Source organism: Prionailurus bengalensis, chromosome B1 (genome assembly GCF_016509475.1).
Source record: "Prionailurus bengalensis isolate Pbe53 chromosome B1, Fcat_Pben_1.1_paternal_pri, whole genome shotgun sequence".
Taxonomy (NCBI): Eukaryota; Metazoa; Chordata; class Mammalia; order Carnivora; family Felidae; genus Prionailurus; species Prionailurus bengalensis.
The window spans coordinates 204,713,582-204,734,311 of NC_057344.1; the positions used below are offsets into that span (position 1 = coordinate 204,713,582).

At 48.5% G+C, this 20,730-nt stretch overlaps 1 protein-coding gene across 2 annotated transcripts in view; it reads left to right on the forward strand.

Annotated features, from left to right (window-relative positions):
* The window catches only part of TNIP2 (TNFAIP3 interacting protein 2), a 34,662-nt gene extending 19,420 nt beyond the window's left edge, over nucleotides 1-15,242 (forward strand). The window contains exons 2-6 of one of the 2 annotated variants that reach the window (XM_043573144.1): nucleotides 9,601-9,888; nucleotides 11,345-11,434; nucleotides 12,215-12,481; nucleotides 12,612-12,731; nucleotides 14,388-15,242. In XM_043573144.1, the coding sequence (XP_043429079.1) occupies nucleotides 9,601-9,888; nucleotides 11,345-11,434; nucleotides 12,215-12,481; nucleotides 12,612-12,731; nucleotides 14,388-14,654 (1,032 nt within the window). In that variant the 3' untranslated portion in view covers nucleotides 14,655-15,242. The remainder of the gene's footprint in view (nucleotides 1-9,600; nucleotides 9,889-11,344; nucleotides 11,435-12,214; nucleotides 12,482-12,611; nucleotides 12,732-14,387) is intronic. The other variant, XM_043573145.1, reaches the window with a different exon arrangement.
* The last annotated feature ends 5,488 nt before the right edge of the window (nucleotides 15,243-20,730 follow it).

Sequence of the window (20,730 nt, forward strand, 5' to 3'; positions counted from 1 at the left end):
CTGGGCTGATGGCTCGGAGCCTGGAGCCTGTTTCCGATTCTGTGTCTCCCTCTCTCTCTGCCCCTCCCCCGTTCATGCTCTGTCTCTCTCTGTCCCAAAAATAAAATAAAAACGTTGAAAAAAAAATTTTTAAAAAAAAAAAAAAAAAAAAAAAAAAAAAAAAAATATTTAAGCTAATTACTGATGAGGATGAACTACTTCTGTTATTTTGCTACTTGTTTTCTAGATGGCTTAAAGCATTTTTCCCTCATTTTCTGCATTACTGTCTTATTTTGTTGATTCAAATTTTTGTAGTGAAAATTTTTTTATTCAATATTTTTTAATTCAAATTTTTGTAGTGAAACATTTAAACTCCTTTCCCATTTTCTCTTGTGTATATTCTACAGCTTTTGTGTGAGTGTGTGTGTGTGTGGTTACCATGGGAATTATGTTTAATATTCTAAAGTCATACTACTTTAAGTTGAATGTTAACTTCACTAATACAAATTCTGCTCCTTTATGGTTCTGTCCCCACCCCTTTCAGTTGCTGATGTCACAAAATTACATCTTTTTAAAAAAATTTTTTTTTTTTTAATGTTTATTCACTTTTGAGAGAGAGAGAGTGAACAGGGGAGGAGCAGAGAGAGAGGGATACAGAATCAGAAGTAGGCTCCAGGCTCTGAGTTGTCAGCACAGAGCCCGACGCGGGGCTCGAACTCACAAGCCGTGAGATCATGACCTGAGCTGAAGTTGGATGCTTAACTGACTGAGCCACCCAGGCGCCCCACAAAATTACATCCTTATACATCATGTGCCCCCAAACATAAACTACTCTTTTAAATTCATTAGTTTCTTGGGGCGCCTGGGTGCCTCAGTCGGTTAAGCGGCCGACTTTGGCTCAGGTCATGATCTCGTGGTCCATGAGTTCGAGCCCCGCGTTGGGCTCTGTGCTGACAGCTCAGAGCCTGGAGCCTGTTTCAGATTCTGTGTCTCCCTCTCACTGACCCTCCCCTGTTCATGCTGTGTCTCAAAAATAAATAAAAAACGTTAATAAAAAAAAAATTAAAAAAAAATAAATTCATCAGTTTCTTAAATTATGTAGAAAACATGTGGAGTTGTAAACTAAAGTTACAATAATACTTTTAGACTAGTAACTTTTATTTATTTAAAAAAAATTTTTTTAATGTTTATTCATTTTTGAGACAGAGACAGAGACAGAGCATGAATGGGGGAAGGTCAGAGAGAAAGGGAGACACAGTATCTGAAACAGACTCCAGGCTCTGAGCTGTCAGCACAGAGCCCGACGCGGGGCTTGAACTCACGGACTGCGAGATCATGACCTGAGCTGAAGTCGGACGCCCAAACGACTGAGCCACCCAGGCGCCCCTAGACTAGTAACTTTTAAAAAGGACATTAGTCTCTTAAATTGTGTAGAAAAGTGGAATTACAAACTATTATTGCAATAATACTAGATTTTGTAGTTGCCTATGTATTTACATTTTAATTTTTTCATACAGGTTTGAGTTACTGTCTAGCGTCCTTTAATTTCACCCTAAAGGACTCCCTTGAGCATTTTGCTGGGCAAGTCTAGTAACGAATGCCCTCAGCTTTTGTTTATCTGGGAATGTTGTAGTTTAACCCTCACTCGTTTTTAAGTGCGGTTTTGCTGGGTATAGGATTCTTGGTTGACGGTTTTTCTTTTTTTTAAAAAGGGAACTTTATTTTATATAGCTATTTAGAAAAAAAAATTTTTAATGTTTATTTTTGAGAGAGAGCATGAGCGGGAGAGGGACAGAGAGAGAGAGAGAGAGAGAGAGAGAGAGAGAGAGACAGAATTGGAAGCAGGCTCCAGGCTCTGAGCTGTCAGCACAGCTGACACAGCTGAACTGTGAGATCATGAGCTGAGCCAAGTTGGACACTTAACTGACTGAGCCACCCAGGTGCCCCCAATAGTTTTTCCCTTTTAGCATTTGACTATATAGGCTCACTGCTTTTTGGTCTTCAAAGTGACTGATGAATAATCTAATGATTATCTTACTGAGTATGTGATGAGTTGCCTCTCTCTTGTGGCTTTCAAGATTCTTTCTTTATCTTTGGCTTCAGAAGTCTGATCATAATGTGTTTTGGTGTAAGTCTTTTTGAGTTCATCATACTTTGAGTTTACTGAGCTACATGGATGTTTATATTCATGTCTTTCATCAGATTTGGAAGTTTTCAGGCATTATTTCTTCAAATATTCTTTCTGTCTCTTTCTCTCTCTCCTCCTTTCAAGACGCCCACAGTGTATGTATGTGCTGGTCTGCTTGATGGTGTCTCACGGGTCCCATAGGCTGTTCACTTCAATCTTTTTTTCTTTCTTTCTTTCTTTCTTTCTTTCTTTCTTTCTTTCTTTCTTTCTTTCTTTCTGTCAGCCTTGGTAATTTCCATTGTCTTATCTTCAGCTTTGCTGATACATCTGCCTGTTCAAATCTGCCTTTGAAACTCTCTAGCGAGTTTTTTCATTTCAGTTATTGTACTTTTCAGCTCCAGAATTTCGTTTTGGTTTCTTAAGGTTTTTTAAAATCTAATCATATTTCCATTTTGTTCCTACAGTGCTTTCTTGACTTTTTCCGTATCTTTTCTTTCTCTGACATTTTAAGATGGTTGTTTTAAAGTCTTTGTTTAGAAGATCTGCCATCAGATCTTTAAAAGGGATGTCTGTTGATTTATTTTTTTTCAGCTGGGCCATATTTTCTTTGTATGCCTTGTGATGTTTTTCTATGCCTTGTATTTTGTTAAGAACTGGGCATTTGGATCTAATAATGTTTTATGTCTGGAAATTAGATTCTCCCCCTTCCTCAAGGTTTTTTTTTTTTTTTTTTTTTTCTTTGATTCTTGTAGGTTGTCTCTGTGCCAGGGATCAGCCTGAGGGGTAACTTCAGGTTTGCTCGGGTCTCTTCTGAGCCTGTGCTGTTCCCTGGTTGAATGTGGGCACTTTCAGGGTGCCTGGGTGGCTCAGTCGATTGAGTGTCCGACTTTGGCTCAGGTCATGCTCTCACGGTTTGTAGGTTTGAGCCCTGCATTGGTTATGTGCTGACAGCTGGGAGCCTGGAGTCTGCTTTGGATTCTGTGTTTCCCAATCTCCCCACCCCTCCCTCACTCGCTGTCTCTCCCAAAAATAAACATTAAAAAAAATTTTAATGTAGGCACTTTCTAATTTTCTCTTTATATGTAGTTGCCTTTGAAAGTGTCTTTATTTTGTGTTTGTGCATGTGTGTATGTATTTTTATGTATGTATGTAAATAGGCAGCCATGAAAGTCCTTGTCTTTGGTGTCTGGTTCCCTAAGCGGGGGCGGGGGGGGGGGACAGAAAAATGCAGAGTGGGGGGAGAGCTGTATCCCTTTAAATCTCCCTCAAGTCACTTCAGATGGAGGGGAGGGTCTTTGCAACAGTGGGGGAGGTGCAGCAACCATGGCTGCCTTTCTGTGTTTGCACCTCTCTGATGGGAAGGAGCAAGCTATCAGAGCACACATTCCAATGTTTACAGGACAGGGTGTTTTTGCCTACCCTGGCTCCTGCAAGACTATTGCAAGCCGCTTCAGAAACACTTGCAGGTGGCTGGGTGTAGGGGATGGGCTAAGAGCTGAAATTGGTTGAAATTAACCTCAGTTGACTGCCCAAGTCTTCCTCCAGAAGTTGGAATCCTTCAATAGACTCCAGGTTTCCAAAACAGTTACAGTCGATGGGTCCTGCCGCACAGCCATTTTTTGGTGGGGAGGTAGGTTCCTGGTGCTTCCTGCTTCACCATCTTCTCAGAACCCTGCAGGCTTTTGTCCTTATCTTTTTTTGTCCTTATCTTTTTGCCTTGCTCCCCCACTACACTCTTCCAGAGGGGAAGAACCCTGTTGTTCTCTTACCACTGCTTCTCAGGATACATGCTTGACACTTATGGTAAAGCCTCAGTTAACTGGCCTTTCCTGAAATTCCTGTTTGCCCTTGCTCTCACTGAGGGATGCTCAGGAAAGAGAGGGAGGCAGAGACTGTACTGGGTTGGACAGTGTCCCCTCCCCAATTCATTTCTATCTGGAACCTGTGAACGGGGCCTTCTTTGGAAAAAGGGTCTTTGCAAGATGTCGTAAATGAAAAAGGATGGCATACTGGATTCCGGTGGATTGGTGATTGGTTGCCCGTGTAAGTCGGCCATGTGTAGATGGAGGCGGAGATTGGAGTGATGCATCTACAAGCCCAGAACCACGGGCAGCCACCAGAAGCTGGAAGAGACAAGGAAGGATTCTTCTTGCCCTGGAAGGAGCATGGCCCTGCTGATACCTGGGTTTTGGACTTTGAGCATCCAGGACTGTGAGAGAGTGAATTTCTGTTCTAGGTCGTCTAGTTTGTGGACTTTGTTAGGGGACCCTGGGCAGACGAATACAGGGACGAGGGCCAGGAGGCCATGCCTCTTAAGGTTAAGTCACAAGACTATGGAATTCTTCACACTTTTGTGTCCTGAGTATGGAGCCATGGAACTGTGGGTCCCAGCAAAAGGCTCTCTTGGGGGACATCAGCCCACTTGCTGACTCATGTGCATCGTGTGTGTGTGAAGCTGGGCTTCTGTGACAAGCCTGGCTTTCTGACAACAGTGGTCTATGAGAACAGTCATAGATTCAACAAGGGCACTTGGCCGGATCAGCCAGGACGTCTCTCTCCAACTTCAGAACGAGTGACACGTGCCGAAGTCCTGGGGTCCCTCCAGCATGTGAGGACACGTCAGGCCACTCTTTGGGGGGTTCCCGACATGTTTTGCACCCCCCCCCCCCCCCGCCCAGTGGTTTTGCTTTTGTTTCTCTAGCTCTGGAAGGTTCCCAGCTGTGAGGGAAGATGCCAGCCCCGAGTAGGGTACTGTTGTCACCCACAAGCCTCCATGTGAGCTAGGTAATGTTTTTTTAGTATATATTTTGTAATTATTTTTGAGAGACAGAGAGTGAGTGGGGGAAGGGCGGAGAGAGAGGGAGATACAGAATCCAAAAGCAGGCTCCAGGAGTGCCATCAGCACAGAGCCCAACGTGGGGCTTGAACTCATGTACCAGGATCACCACCTGAGCCGAAGTTGGACGCTCAACTGACTGAGCCACCCAGGCGCCCCGAGCTAGGTTATTTCTAAACTGATGTTTGAAAGCTGGTTTTTAAGACAGTAATAAGGTTGGTGCGTCCTTCAGAACTAACTGTAGTTGGCCCCGGGTCTGGTTGTTACATGGCTGTCTTGTGGCGAGTTGAGAACAGGGCCCAGGTCCTGATCCTTGTGTCGTCCAGTCTTGTTCCCAGACATTTACTGGCATCCACATGGGGCTGGGCCCGGAGCCCGGGGCTGGAGTGTGGAGCCAGAGCCCCCTGAGCTGGAGGACATGCTGCCGTGCTGTCTATAGAGATGCACGTGTCCACGGTGTCTCCCGCTGACCAGTGAGGAAGGACCCTGGGAACGCAGGTCTTGCCTGAGGTGTTCCGGCCCCAAGAGGACGCAGGGAGGCTGTACTGCATGGAGGCACCAAGGCTGCAGTGGCTTCTTCACCTGGTCACTCCAGTGGCTGCCAACCCTGTGAGCCTCGGTTTACCCATCTGTAGAATGGGAAAGATGGGAGAAGCTGTCTTGTAGGATGTACGGAGATTGCACAGTTGGCACCGAGGCTGTGGCGAGCAGTAGCAGCTCCTGCTGTCACTGTGGTTACTTGTTAAATTCATGACTCCCCCGGGACTAGCCCTTAGCGGTATGTTCACAGGATTCCTGTCTGTATTCATATTACATATATTCGTAGATACGTTGATCTCTGTATCACGCATAGATATGTATTTACCCTGAATAAACTTCAGTATTAGATACAGAGCAGGATAGAGACATTTATTTCTCTGTCATGCTGATGTGAATAACTTTGAAATTAAAAAAAAAATTTTTTTTTAATGTTTATTTTTGAGAGAGAGAGCAAGGTAGGGGGCAGAGAGAGAGGGAGACAGAGGACCCAAGGCAGGCTCCTCGCTGAGAATGGAGACCCCGACGTGGGGCTTGAACTCACAAACCACGAGATTATGACCTGAGCTGAAGTCGGATGCTCAACCACCCAGGCGCCCCAGAATAACTGAAATTTCAGGGTAGACCTCTTTAGGCACTGTGTACTCCATATACAAGTTTGAGCCTCTGTTGAGGGTAACAAGGTCTAAGATCAGGGAGAATGGCAAAAAAAAAGGTCACTGCTCCTGCAAAGCTCATTCAGTTGAGCGGCCAACTCTTGATTTCCACTCAGGTCATGATCTCTCAGTTTGTGACTTTGAGCCTCATGTCAGGCTCTGCACAGACAGGGTGGAGCGTGCTTGGGATTCTCTCTCTCCCTTTCTGCCCCTCCCCGCTCTCCGCTCTCCGTCTCTGTGTCAAAAATAAACATTAAATAGAAAAGTCACTGCCCTCAGGCACTTCCCTTCCAACAGTAGCAACAAAGCAACACCGAAGCTGTGATGTAGGTAGAGGGAAACCAAAGCCGGGCAAGGGGTGAGCAGTGGCCGGCCAGGAGTCTGGACACTTCAGAGGGAGAGGTGGTTGTGAGACGCTCTTGCTGCACCGTCTAAACAGTAAGAACATGGGACAAGGCCCCTGCTCAGCCTGAAATGCCTTTAAAAAGTGGTCAATTTTTAAAATAAATTCCAGGCTAATAAACAGGCCTAGTTTTGTGTGTTTAGGCTCAGTGTCACAGGAATGATCAGCACTGGGAACCTGAGCTCACGCTGGGATTTGGCCTTCTTTTCCCTGTTTATAGGATTTTATGTTAAGGAGGCCATATGGTTGGTTCTCAGCTGTGTAAATACCCATTGTGGTGTATCAGGTAGTGGCCACATCCAGGCCAAGCCACTTGGCACACAGCTGGCAGCCCCCAGCTCGTGGATATAGCCCCTCCAGGTCCCACTGCTCCAGCCTGGTGCTGAATGGTCGTGTGCTGGGAGGAGGTAGCAATGCCGACTGGCCAACTTTCAGGGAAAGGCCTCTTCCTCCTTCAGTCCAGAAAGGCCTGGACTCCACTCACGGTGAGGTCATAAAGTGGAAAAATGAAAGGAATGGCCTCACCAGGCTGGATGGCATCTACGGAGGGGGAGGGAATGTGGGCACTGGACACCTGTGGTGACAATCCGTTTTGGGTTCATCACCAGTGTGGTTTCTTATACTCTGTCACGCCTATTGTCCTCATCCTGTCACCTCTTCTGCACTGGGTATTGGACATGTCCCACTTGCTAGGGTCTGACCTCCTCACTTCATCTCTTCCAGCCTCTCTTTTTGGGCCTATCTTGGATTATGGGTCTAGAACAGTCTCTTCCTCTAGGTCTTTGTTAAGAGAGCCGAATTGACCATCCTACCAGGAATTATTCTTTCTTCTCTTGCTGTCAACTTCTCGAGTGAAGTTCAAGGAAAGTGGGAAAGCAAGGACCCTTAACTCCCTGAGAGGGCGAGAATTCCAGAATGTTTTCTGGGTCACCTGGTTAGAGTGATGGAGGCACATGGTGGACTTCTCCTGCGGAGGCCACCCCAGGTGCACAGGGTGTTGGGTGGAGGAGCCCTTGCCTCATGGGCTCAGGCACGGGCCCAGGAACAGGGTGGGGCCCTGTGTCAGGCTGTGTTCCCCAGTTTTACCAGGTACTTCTTAATCCAGTCTTGAAACGGTCCCAGCTGTATGACTTCTGGGCATGTTTCCTGTGGATGTATTTGCACCAGAGGGTAAGGAAGTGGTCCATGTCCATCAATTGGAAGTGTGTCCTGCAAATCTGGAATCTACTGTGGAATGAGGTGTTCCTTAGGAGGGAGACAGCGGTGAAAAGTGTGCTGGTGTAGGATCCATTTGTGTATGAAGACTGGTGTGGTAGATGCCTAAACACATTCTGGGAAGACCTGTGCCCACATGGTGGATAGGAGCTGCCTCTGGAAAGTGACGCTTGGGATGGAGAGGTTGGTGGCAAAAGAGGAATTAGGTTTCGTTGAATTTGTTACAACCATGCATATTTTTTGTTTTTGTTTCAAGCACGTAAGAGAATAATACTTCAGGGGTCCTTTAGTAATGTGGCCCAGCATTTCGTTCTGCTGTGCTGAGAAGGTTCCAGGGTCCCCGTGTGTCTCCCCCTCTCACTGACGTTGGCGGGGGGGCGGTGAGGGTGAGGGATGGGTGGTGGGGGTGAGCTCGCTCCTCCGCGGGAGGCCAGTCCTTCCTGCCCACACCCTCCCGGGGAAGCCCAGACCTGACCTGCGTCTCCCAAGGCTGGTGCTCCATCTCTGGGTCACATTCGCGCACCCAGTGTCACCTCAAAGATTTGCAGGCGCTGCAGTTCTTTGATTGAGACAGGAAGGTACAAAATTAAGGCCAGGTATAGAGCAGACTGTAATTTTAAGGACTTTCTTTTAAAGAAGTAATCAGCGGTGGGTGGATTAGGTCCCAGAGCTCTGTCACGAAGTCCCATAGCTGGGAGCCTAGAACAAGAGGAATTTAATTGTCTGCCCTTCTGCCCTGGAAGCCCGAGGAGGGTGTTGGCAGGGCCAAATTCCCTTGGAGGCTCCAGAGTGGGTGTGTCTTTGCCTCTTTCAGCTTCTGGTGGCTCCTGTAGCCCTTGGTGCCCCTTGGCCTGTAGACGCAGCTCTCTGGTCTCTCATCACACCACCTCCTTCCTTGTGTCTGTGTCCATATTTCCTTCTTCGTATAGGGACAGCAGTCACTGGATCGGGGTCTGTTCTAATCCTCTTAACCAGTCACGTCTGTGAGGGCCCTACTTCTAAGTCAAGTCGAATTCCAAGTACCAGGAGTGAGGACGTACCTTCTAGGCACTGACCAGCTGCAGCTTCTGTCCGTCCCATAAAGGAGTCTTTGCAGTTGCCACACTTCGTAATTTGCTGATGTACCATCTAAAATTATGAACTTGTTTATGAAAATAAAAATAGAATTATTGGGGCGCCTGGGTGGCTCAGTCGGTTGAGCGTCCGACTTCGGCTCAGGTCATGATCTCGTGGCCCGTGGGTTCCAGCCCCACGTTGGGCTCTGTGCTGACAGCTTGGAGCCTGGAGCCTGTTTCGGATTCTGTGTCTCTCTCTTTCTCTCTCCTCCCCAGCTCATGCTGTCTCTCTTAAAAAAAGTAAATAAACGTAAAAATAAACAAATAAATAAATAAATAAATAAAATAGAATTATTAAAAATAAGTAAACATTAAAATTTTTTTCTATTTTTTTAATGTTTACTTTTAAGAGAGACTGTGTGTGAGCAGGGGAGGGACAGAGAGAGGAGACACAGAATCTGAAGCAGGCTCCAGGCTCCAAGCTGTCAGCACAGAGCCCAACGCAGGGCTCAAACCCACGAGCTGTGAGATCATGACCTGAGCCCAAGTTGGGTGCTTAACTGACTGAGCCACCCAGGCGTCCCTGAAAACAGAATTGTAGATGAAGTTTCAGAAAGAACATTATAGGCTGAGAACTCCAGTTTAATTATAGTTCAAAAGCCGGCCTCTGAATGAGTTTGTTCATCATCTAGCGATGGGGTGTCTGTGCCAAACTTTTCTCTTGTTTTATGAACATTTGTTTCTTACCTTCTTTTAATAAAATAAACTGTGCTCTTAAATCTTCCACTTAGGAAATTGAAAGACTTTCTGAGAAGTTAGAAGAAAAAGAGAAGGAGAAGCAGCAGCTGATGAGCCAGCCGGAGCATGAGCGAGAGAAGGAAGTTGCCCTGCTGCGGCAGAGCGTGGCAGAGAAGGAACGAGCCCGGGCTGCCAGCGACATTCTGTGCCGCTCCTTGGCTGATGAGACCCATCAGCTGCGGAGGACTCTGGCCGCCACTGCCCACATGTGCCAGCATCTGGCCAAGTGTCTGGATGAACGACAGCGCACACAGGGGGACTTGAGGGAGAAAAGTCCTGAGGTAGGCCATGCACGTGGGTAAGCAAATTACAGTGAAGACCACATCGGGGCAGGAGGCGTCGCGTAGAGACCGCAGGATCCCTCAGCAATCGCGGGGATTGGGGAGCCCAGAGCCCACCAGTAAGGAGACTCCTCTTGGTTGTGACAAAGCCTGTCTATTCAGGGCTTTCTTCTAGAAAGATGGAACGTGCAAAATGTGATAGGAAAGCAGGGCAGCCTGCTTCACCAGCCCAGCCTCTTGGCCTCTGTAGCCTCAGTTAGCTGAGGACAAGAGGGTGGAGCCGTGGCTGGTAGGCGGATGAGGAACCTGCAGAGCGAGGTGAGGGCAGCTCCCCCACAGGCCCCATGCGCAGGCCCACAGGGCCATGGGTGCTGGCCTTCCATGTGCTCCATGCACCTGCACAGAGCGGCACCGACCCAGCCGTGGACCTCGGCACAGGTGGCTGTGGGCTCGCTGAGCGGGGTCCTTTCCGGGCAGTTCTCTTAGGCTGCGACCAGGTTCACCGAGGAATGCGCTGCGATGTTCTGAGGGGGATGGGCTGACCGGCCCCTTCGCGGCGGCTTTGCCACAGCTCGCATGGGGAACCACCTGTTCTCAGGTGGATTCCACTAAAAGGGAACCTCGGAAGGAACCAAGCGTATTTGAGAAGCCAAAAGAAAAGTGCTATTTGGGAGGAGGCGAGTGCTGTTCTCCAACGTTGAGTCACTGGGTCGTTTCCTTGTGGGGATTTGAAAGTAGCTACACACGATGGTGGCTGGGGGCCGGCGGCTCTTACAGTCACTAAATCAGCATCATTTCTCAGCCTGGGACTTGGCTGAGTCACCCGGGGCTTCCCAGTGGCTGCGCCGTGAGGATACATACTTCCTTTGTCATTCAAGGGGAATTCTCAAAAATGATGTCACCAACATACAGCCCTCTGTTCTATTAAATGCACTGCATTTCTCGGATTCAGACAGACTTCTCAAACGAGACTTTCCGGTTAGGGCTGCCTACCATTGTTAGGGGTGGTTTGGGATGTGGCTTCTAGGCATGAGCATGGTGTGGGTCAGACCCTGTGTACAAAGCCACCAAGGTTGACCCTGATGGTCTGCAGACATGATGGGTTCCCAGCTAGGCCTGCCCCCTGTGGCCCAGGGCCGGTGTGTCCTTTGCCGCACAACGGGACTGAGCCCCCTGTTCCCCCGAACCATGACAGAGCATGTCAGGCAGCGGGAGCCCGGGTGGGTGGTGGGCCCGGGTCAGGGCAGAGCACACCCTTCCCCCACCACCTCCGGGAAGCAGGGAGTCCTTTTGTGTCTCCACTTTGCTTCTCTACCTGATGAACGACCGCCAGCTGGTGCCTTGCTGGATGTGATGATGTCTGCGACCTTGGTCCGCGGGTCTAGCTTCCTCCCCTCTTGTTGCACTTTTTATGTTCAGCGACATAGTGCCCTCCCACTCTCCCTTTGTTATGCAGCCAGAGCGTACAGGCGGGGACACCTGTGTCCGGGATGTTATCGAGAAGTTACAGGAAGAAAATCGACTGTTGAGACAGAAGGTGACCCATGTGAGTATCTGTCATATTTCATTCAAGAAGAATTTGCCCTTGTGAACTGCAGGTGTAGGGGGGTCCTGTCCTCCATGGTGCTCAGGGGTTGTGTCCCCCTCAGGCCACTTTGGCTGACACACACCATGCCGAGACCTGGCCTTTTTGTCTGAAAGTGCACAGAATGTGCCCCGTCATGCTCTGTCCCCTCAGGCTAACTCGTAGGTCGAGAAAGGAGGTGCAAGAATTACTATCGAGTATGGCTTTTAAGGAGGGAAAACCGCACCGAGTCCACTTGTGTTTAACAGTTGCTGGCGGACGTCACCGCCGTGCCTCGGACGTGTCTGCTGCTCTCCGTGTCCCTTCTGGATAGAAGAGCAAAGTGAGGCGACATCCATTTAAGGGAAAGAACTCATTAGCTAACTGTTGCTAACAAAGCGCTTCATAGTCCGAGAAAGACAAATGCCAAGTGATTTCTCTCCTGTGTGGAATTTAAGACAGCAAGCAGAGGAACACAGGAGAAGTGGGGGAGGAAGAAGAGAGGACAACAAACCACAGGGGACTCTAACGATAGAGAACAAACAGGGTTAATGGAGGGGGGCGGGATGGGCTAGATGGGGATGGCGACAAAGCACTGGGGGTGTCTGCAAGTGACACTGAGTTCTGCTCCTGAAACCAATATTACGCTGGATGTTAACTGGAATTTAATAAAAATTTGAAGAAAAAGCTTAAACTTAAAAACACAAAGCGTGGCGTAACGTGGGGCCGCCTTCACCGCGTGTCTTGGCCACATCCCCTCAGGTAGAAGACCTTAACGCCAAGTGGCAGCGCTACGATGCCAGCAGGGATGAGTATGTGAGGGGGCTCCACGCGCAGCTTCAGGGGCTACAGGCCCCCCGTGAGCCCGAGAGACCCTCCCCTCCTGAGCTGATGAGGAAGGAGATCTCCAGGCTCAACAGGCAGCTGGAGGAGAAGATAAATGACTGTGTGGAAGTGAAGGAGGAGCTGACGGCTGTGAGGAGGGCCCGCGATGCGGCGCTGGAGCGGGTGCAGATGCTGGAGCAGCAGGTGTGGCCCTGGGTGGGGGAGGGTGTGGGAGGTGTGTGTGGGGGGGTGGGAGCCAGGTGGGCACCTTCTCCGTCCTGAGCAGGAGAAATGGCGCCGCGTGCTGACAGCCTCGTGTCTTGCCTCCTTTCAGATTCTTGCTTACAAGGATGATTTCACCTCGGAAAGGGCCGATCGAGAGCGTGCTCAGGGGAGGATTCAAGAGCTGGAGGAGCAGGTGGCCGCCTTGCGGCACCAGGCGTCCCGGAGGCAGGTACAGTATGAGGCCTCTTTAGGCCTGGCATTTCTCTCATTTTTCTTTCCGCGAATTTCAAGCATTGGCCTGAGACCCTGATTGCCCTGCTTAGGTCAGAGCCGCCTTGCCCAGCCCCTGGGGCATGGGGGTGGAAGAGTTCCTAGTCACACTGTGTGACAGTCCACAGGGCCTGTCCTGCCTTCCATGCTTGTGGTCATGCGCCCGGTGAGCATGTCCTGGGCCCCAGGCTTCCTGCTAGGAGCTTCCTTCATACGTGTCCCCTCCTCGCGATGAGGCACAGGTACTTGGTTACTCCATTCCCAGGTGTCTAGTAACGTCCCTGGGCCCACGGCCCGTGTGCATGGAGATGGGCCTTGCGGGCCAGTAGGCCTCCACCCCAACTAGGGAGGCCTGGCGTGAGTCAGAATTGATAGTTTCTCGGTGCAGGACCCATGGTGCCCACGTGCCTCTTCCCCTCTGCCCTGGACCCTCTCCGTGCTCTGCGGAGACCCTGGGCGAGTTTGGTTTCTTTAGCCCCTCAGCCAGTACCTACTGGGCCCCTCCAAGAACGTTTGGACTGGACAGTAGTGGCACCTCTGGGGATTGACGTACCAGGTTGAGCAGGGATGCTGAGCTGACCTCGGGGCTGCCCCATCTGGTTGGGTGCTGCCTGTACTATGCTGCTGGGGTTCGTCGGTGGCTTCTGCTCCCACCCTGCATGAGGTGCAGGGAGTCACGGGGGACACCCTCTCTTTAACACTCTTGGACTCGGTCCAGAGCACCAGGCCTGAACAGAGGCAGCTGTTCTACTGGCGGGTGAAGTGGGTGGGGACCGTGCCCGCAGCCTGTTTCCCCCCGAGGCCACAGGCTAACAAGGAGGTGCGGGAGAACCTCATTGTCCCCAGCGGCCTCAGCAGCTCCCATCACAGATTCCGGGTTCTCCTGAGGCCCTGGGACTCTAGGCTCTGGCTGAGGACGCTCCACCATGGGCCCAGGCAGGGGCGGTCTTCTGTGATCGGGTTTCACCTGTGGGTTTCTGGCTGCCTCGAACTTGAGGAAGCACGTGCTCTTGGATTGAAAGGTCATTAAAGGTGTGGTTCTAGGCAGCCTGTCAGTGACTCTGGACCAACAGGGATGATCAGGACCCACTTCAAGTCTGTTGGGGGACAGGGCGTTTGCATTACGTGGCCTCTGCATCCTTTTCAGCTGCAGCCTGTGGCCCCTCGAATGTGGGGGAGCACTTGCCGTTGCTGAGGAGCCAGGGCAGGAGTGCAGAAGGGGCGGGCAATAAGCCCCAGGCCCACAGAGGAAAGCCCAAGTTCAGATGTGAAGTAGAAGCACCAGGCTGAGGAGCATGCAGGCCACGGTGCTTCGTGACTGATGTCTGGAGGGCGTGCGCCGGGCCGAGCTAGGAGGGACCCCCACCCTGGCTCCACCTCTGTCTCTCCAGAGGCATATGGGGCTGATAGGCAGGGAGCGGGCCCCATCTGAACTTGTGCAGGAGCGTCTGCGACTGGGCCCCACCGTGTTTGGACTCTGGGCTACTCCAGGAGGCGGGGAGGGGCTGCAAGTCCCATTGAGGGACGGGAGAAATCTCTCGAGTGCTAGAACCCGACACCTGGCTTTGTGGCCTGCAGGGCGGCCCATGTGAACGCATACTTGCCTTCTTTCCAGGACTGCCGAGAGCGGGGCTCCTGCCGGACGCACACGGGGAGCAAAACCCCCAAGTACTTAGAGACCAGTGTCTTGGAGCTTGTGGCACCCAGTGGCCGGAGGGCTGGGACTGGATCTCAGGGGCCGGACTTCTCCGCAGAGGGCAGGTGTCCTGGAGCAACGACCCGGAGAGGGCAGGGGGAGCTTCAGTGCCCTCACTGCCTGCAGCACTTCGATGACGAGCAAGGCGAGGAGCTCTTCAGGCATGTGGCCGAGTGCTGCCAGTGAGGCCCTGAGGCTGGAGCTACCTGTGACCCTGCTGCTTCTGAGGGGGCTCGGCCCTGGGCGGGGGCGAGATCCCCCGAGACCCAGGACCCAGCACAGGTTGAGGGGGTTTCTGATCCTTCACCTTGGTCATCCTTGGGCGGTGGAACAGACCAAGTTGGAAGGAACTTCTTGTGGGGCGTCTGCCTCTGGGAGGGCCTGGCTTGGCTTCTGGTATGGAGTGCGCCCCTCCCTGCCCCCCCCCCCCCCCCCGCCGGCCGGCCGTCGGGTCAAGACCAGGAGCAGGGGGCGCACGAACGCTCACAGGCAACACGACAGCCCCAGTCAGCCTGCGCCTGGGCCGCTGCAGCTCGCTGGGAAGAGGTGGCTGCCTGCAGGGACCACGTGTGTGGGCCCCCGGTTCTGTTGAGTCGGGACCAGGTTTGTAGACTGAGCCCTGTGGCAACACATCGCACACGAGGACTATTCTCGGCCACCGCAGAGACACGTGTCCTCACTGAAATGCACTGCAATGGCGTTTGCCACATATCTCAAAGACAAAAGACATTTCACATTTACTTATTTTTATAATAAATACACTTGCTATGGTGACTGCTCTTGAGAATGTGTCCCGGGGGCTGCAGTACTTTCAGTCAGACTGGCTGATGAGGAGGAGAAGCGCTCCTGTGTTTGCCACCTGCCTGTCAGGGACCACGTGACCTGGTGCCAGCCCCGCTTTGCCTTCGGTCTGTTTCTGCCCCAGCCCAGGATGTGTAGCCAAGGGCTGGGAATGCGGTGAGAGGGTGCAGGTACCTGCTGAGAGCACACGAGAGCCACACAGAGCAAGGTGTGATCAGTGACCCGAAAGAGAAGGCGGGAGGGGAGGCTGAGGTGCCGTGCCAAGTGCTTGCCAGGGTTCACTCCCTGAACCCTCATAGCGATCCCAGGAGGTAAGTGTTATGATCATCCTCAACACAAACAAGGAAAAGGAGGCACAGAGAGGTTAAGTCACTTGCCCAAAGTCACACAGTGCCTGAGTGACAAAGCTGGCATCTGCACCCATGTTCTCAATAGCACAGTCTGTACTTCTTCCTGGAATTCATCCTTCCATCTGGCTAAGTCCTCCTCAAGTCAGAGTTCAGGTGTCACTTCCTCTGGGGCCCCACTGGAAGAGACCCAGCCTATGTGGCATGGGGTGGGTAGACTGTGGCAGAAAGCCTCAGGCTCCCTGACCTCAGGAACTGGAAGAGCTTGTGGACACCTGAATACTGGAAACAGAGGATGGGGACACCCCAGAGAGAAGGGAGCCACACAAGGGGGAACCCTCAAATCCTTGGCTGACCCCCCCAATTTTCCATGCATTGAGCAAGAACCCAAGGATTCTGGGGTGAGAACAGCAGATGGAAAGCAGAAAGAGCTGAGCGGACATTCCAGTGGCTGAATATTACAGGGGGACAGTTGAATTTGGGTCCCTCAAGCTTCAAAGGTAAATACTTTGGGTTTTCCTCTGAAACCCTGTAAGGGCCCTGCATTAGGAGTAAAGTTGACATCCTAGGACAAAATGGAAATAGCCTTTGCTCTAAAAAGTTTCTAAGAGTTTCAGGTAATCAACCAGTAAATCAGCTGTCACCTGGAATGAGATACAGGCAACAGAGTCTAGGACATTATACTGTATTAATCACAAGGACAATATGCAATAGAAAATACTAGACCGGTGTCTAGCTGGCTCAGTTGGTAGAGCATACGACTTTTGATTTTGGAGCTGCTTGAGCCCCACATTAGGTGTAGAGATTACTTAAAATCTTAAAGAAAATACTAGGCAAAGGAAAAATAAAGGCAGAATGAAGGTATTTTTCAGACAAATACAAGGTAAAAAAATTTATATCCAATTGACTGCACCACAAGAAATCTGTACTACAGAAATTATTCCAGATAAAAATATAGAAAGGAATGAAGAACCTGGGCGCGGGTAGATATGAATTACTTTTTAAACAACGATGTTTGGAGGCCTTTAAAACATGCAAGCATATGACCAAAAGAGCTTCCTAGGTGGGGGAGAGAGTATGAACTTATTACACAGAAGTTTTTGCATTGATGTAAGGTGGACTGTAATGCAATAAGAAAGCATAATCTCTAGAGTAACCACTAACATAGTAATAAAAATATTTAAAAAGTGAATAGAACAGAAAATGTTACTAATCCAAGACAAGCTAGGAGAACTAAAGGAATAAGGAAGAGATGAGACAACAGATGGCAAGATGGCAGACTCAAACCCAACTGTATCAATAATTACATTATAAATGGATCACTGAAAGACAATGATTGTCACACTGGATGAGAATGACAAGGTCTCACCTACATGCCCATTAGCAAAGATGTACTTTATTAAAAAAAAAAAAAAATGTTTATTTATTTCTGAGACAGAGAGAGACAGAGCATGAGTAAGGGAGGGGCAGAGAGAGAGGGAGACACAGAATCAGAAGCAGGTTCCAGGCTCTGAGCTGTCAGCACAGAGCCCAACGTGGGGCTCGAACTCACAAACCATGATATCATGACCTGAGCCAAAGTCAGTCTCTCAACCAACTGAGCCACCCGGGCACCCAGCAAAGACGTACTTTAAATATAAGAACACAGGGTGAAGATAGAAAATACACACCATGCCAACACTAACCAAGCAAATGAGAGTGGTTACATGATTATCAGATGGAATTTAAGACAAAAAGTGTTAGCAGAAGTAGAACACTGTATAATGACAAACGGCTAAATTTATCAGGAATATGTAACATTCCTAAATTTGTATACAGTTAATAACATAGCTTCAACATATACAAACAAAAGGAGGGCTGGATAAATGCACAATCATAGCTGGAGATTTTAACACACCTCTAAGTGAGAGAAGCAGGAAAAAAAAATCACCAAGGATACACAAGATTTAACCAAAATAATTAACAAACTTGGTGTCATTTACTTATGTGGAACATTAGGCCCAACAAAAGCCAACTAGAATTCTTTTCAGGTGTACATGGAACACTTACCAACAGAGACAAATTTGTGGGGCATAAATCAAGTCACAATATATTCCAAACAATTGAATCACTGAATTTATGTTCTCTGACCATGGTGAGGTTAAACTACAACTCAGTAACAGATAAATATCAAATTCCCAACACACTTCTAAGTGATCTGTGGACAAAGGAAAAGACACAATGGAAATTAGAAAATACTCCGAAATGAGTGAAAATGGGGTTAAAATTCAGCAATCTACGTGCCCCTCTCAAGAGCTAAGAGCTGCAAATTAAACCCAAAGAAAAGGGAAGGAAAGAATATGAGAGCAGAGATCAATGAAACAGAAAACAGAAAAATCAACAAAATGAAGAGTTCTTTTAAATGCCAATAACATGGATAAACCACTAACATGACTAATGCAGAAAAAACAAATTGTTGATAATCAGGAATGAACAGAGGAACATCACTATAGATCTCTAAAAGGAGTACTATGAACGCTCTATGCTAATAAATCCGACAACTTCGACGAGACAGATAAACTCCTTGAAAAACACAATTTAATGCAACTGATACAAGAAGAAACAAAACCTGAGTAGCTGTTCTGTAGGTATTAAGTAAATTGAATCTATAATTAAAAGTATTTTCACGCAAAAAAGGGGGGTGCATGCCTGGGTGGCTCAGTTGGTTGAGCATCCAACTTTTGATTTTGGTTCAGGTCATGTTGCCAGGGTCATGGGATGGAGCCCCATGTCAGGGCCGCTCAGCATGGAGCCTGCTTGAGATTCTCTCTCCCTCTGCCTCTCTCCCTAGCTTGCATGAACCCAATCTCTCTCTCTCCAAAGAAAAAAAAATTTTTTAATGAAAAAAGAAAGAAAAAAAAAAAAGATATTTTCACAAAGAAAATTACAGGCCCAGATAACTTCACTGGTGAATTCTCCCAGACATCTGAGAAAGATACACCAATCTTACATACATTCAGCAAATACAAGGAATGTTCTCCAACTCATTTTTATGACCCCCAAACCTAAGAAAAACAAGAAATTACAAGACAAATCTCTCTCATGATCATAGACACAAAAGCCCTTAAAAAATTAATAAATTGAATTCAATATAAAAAGGATAATAAATCATAGCCAAGTAGAATTTTAATTACGGATACAAGATTGGTTATTCAAAAAAGCATTAAATGTTATTCACAGAATAACAGAAAAAAACACATGATCTCAATAGAAGCCGAAAAAGTATATGACAAAATTTAATACCCACTCATGATAAAAAAAAAAAAAACACTCAGCAAACTAGAAAAAGACGGCATTTTCTCAATCTGAGAAAGGTGTATGTCCAAAAACTTACAGCTAACATTATATTTGATGATATAATATTAAATGCTGTCCCTGCTGAGGTTTGTATCAAGACAAGGTTGTTCACTCTTAACCACTGTAATTCAACATTGTACAGGAGGTTCTACCCAGTGCAGTAATAAAGGGAATAAAGAACAAAAAAGTTGGGGAAAAAGTAAATAAAACCGTCCCTATTTGCAGATGACAGATTGTATGTATATATGATATATATACATATAGGAGTACATACACACACATAAAATTCTAGATGTTCTTAAAGTTTAGAATTTATGTCAATTATTTGACAACCTCAAGATATAAAGTTCGATATATGAAAAATCTACCATACTCCTGTATGTTTACAACAAGTAGAAAAGCAAACTTAATGTTTATTTTTGAGAGAGAACATGCAAGTGGGGAAGGGGCAGAGAGAGAGGGAGACACAGAATCTGAAGGAGGCTCCAGGCTCTGAGCTGTCGGCACAGAGCCCGCCGTGGGGCTCAAACCTACGAACTGTGACATCATGACCTGAGCCAAAGTCACACACTGAACCAACTGAGCCACCCAGGCACCCCAAGAAAGGCAAATTTAAAACTCCCCAAAAGATACAGTGACCAACAAGATGTTAAGTCCTAACTAACCCCCAGAACCCGTGAATGTGACCTCACTTGGAAATAGGGTCTTTGCACATGTAATGTGAGATGATGTGCTGGATGAAGGTGGGCCCTAAACCCAATGACTCATGTCCTTGTAGGGACAGAAGAGACGGTGTGAGTGTGCAACTCTTGATCTTAGGGTTGTGAGTTTGAGTCCCATGTTGGGTGTAGAGATTATTTGAGAAAAATTTTTTAATGTTTATTCATTTTTGAGAGAGAGGGAGAGAGAGAGAGAGAGAGAGAGAGAGAGAGAGAGAGACCAAGCGTGAGTGGGGGAGGAGCAGAGAGAGAGGGGGACACAAAATCGGAAGCAGGCTCCAGGCTGTCAGCACAGAGCCCGACATGGGGCTCGAACTCACGAACCATGAGATCGTGACCTGAGCCAAAGTCAGGCACTTAACCAACTGAGCCATCCAGGTGCCCCGGAATTGCTTAAAATCTTAAAGAGACGAACACAGAGATGCAGGGAGGAGGCCACGTGCAGACAGACAGAGACTGGGGGTGATGCCTCTGTAAGCCAAGGATTGCCAGTGACCACCAGGAGCTAGGAGGGAGGCATGGAACAGGTGGTTCTTCCAACCTCTGGAAGGAACCAATCCTGCCGATACCCACATTGCGGGTTTATATCCTCCAGGACTGTGAGAGGAGAAGTTTCTGTCATAAGCCACCCAGTTTGTGGCACTGCGTTATGGGAGCCCCAGGAAACTAACGCGTAACTCCATTTGTGATGACATCAAAAACAAAGTGCCTAGGAAAAATTCATCAAAAGTGTGCAAAATCTCTACAATAAAAGCTACAAAATACTGCCGAATTCAAGAACACATCAACGCAGACTGGGAACTCCATGGTCTCAAGATGTCACTTCGTCCCAAACTGACCTACAGACTCAACAGCCTCATCCGTAATTCCAGCAAACTTGTGACAGGTTCACTTTGAATTAGTATTTTGTCGTGGTTGTTCCTCATTTTTCCAGGATTCCAGTTACATGTATGTTGGAATGCTTGACACTGTCCCACCGGCTACTGTTTTCCATTCTCTTTTCTGCTGCTTTCTGGTAGTTTGTGTTCCCGAGGCATCAAGTTCATGGGTATTTTTTCT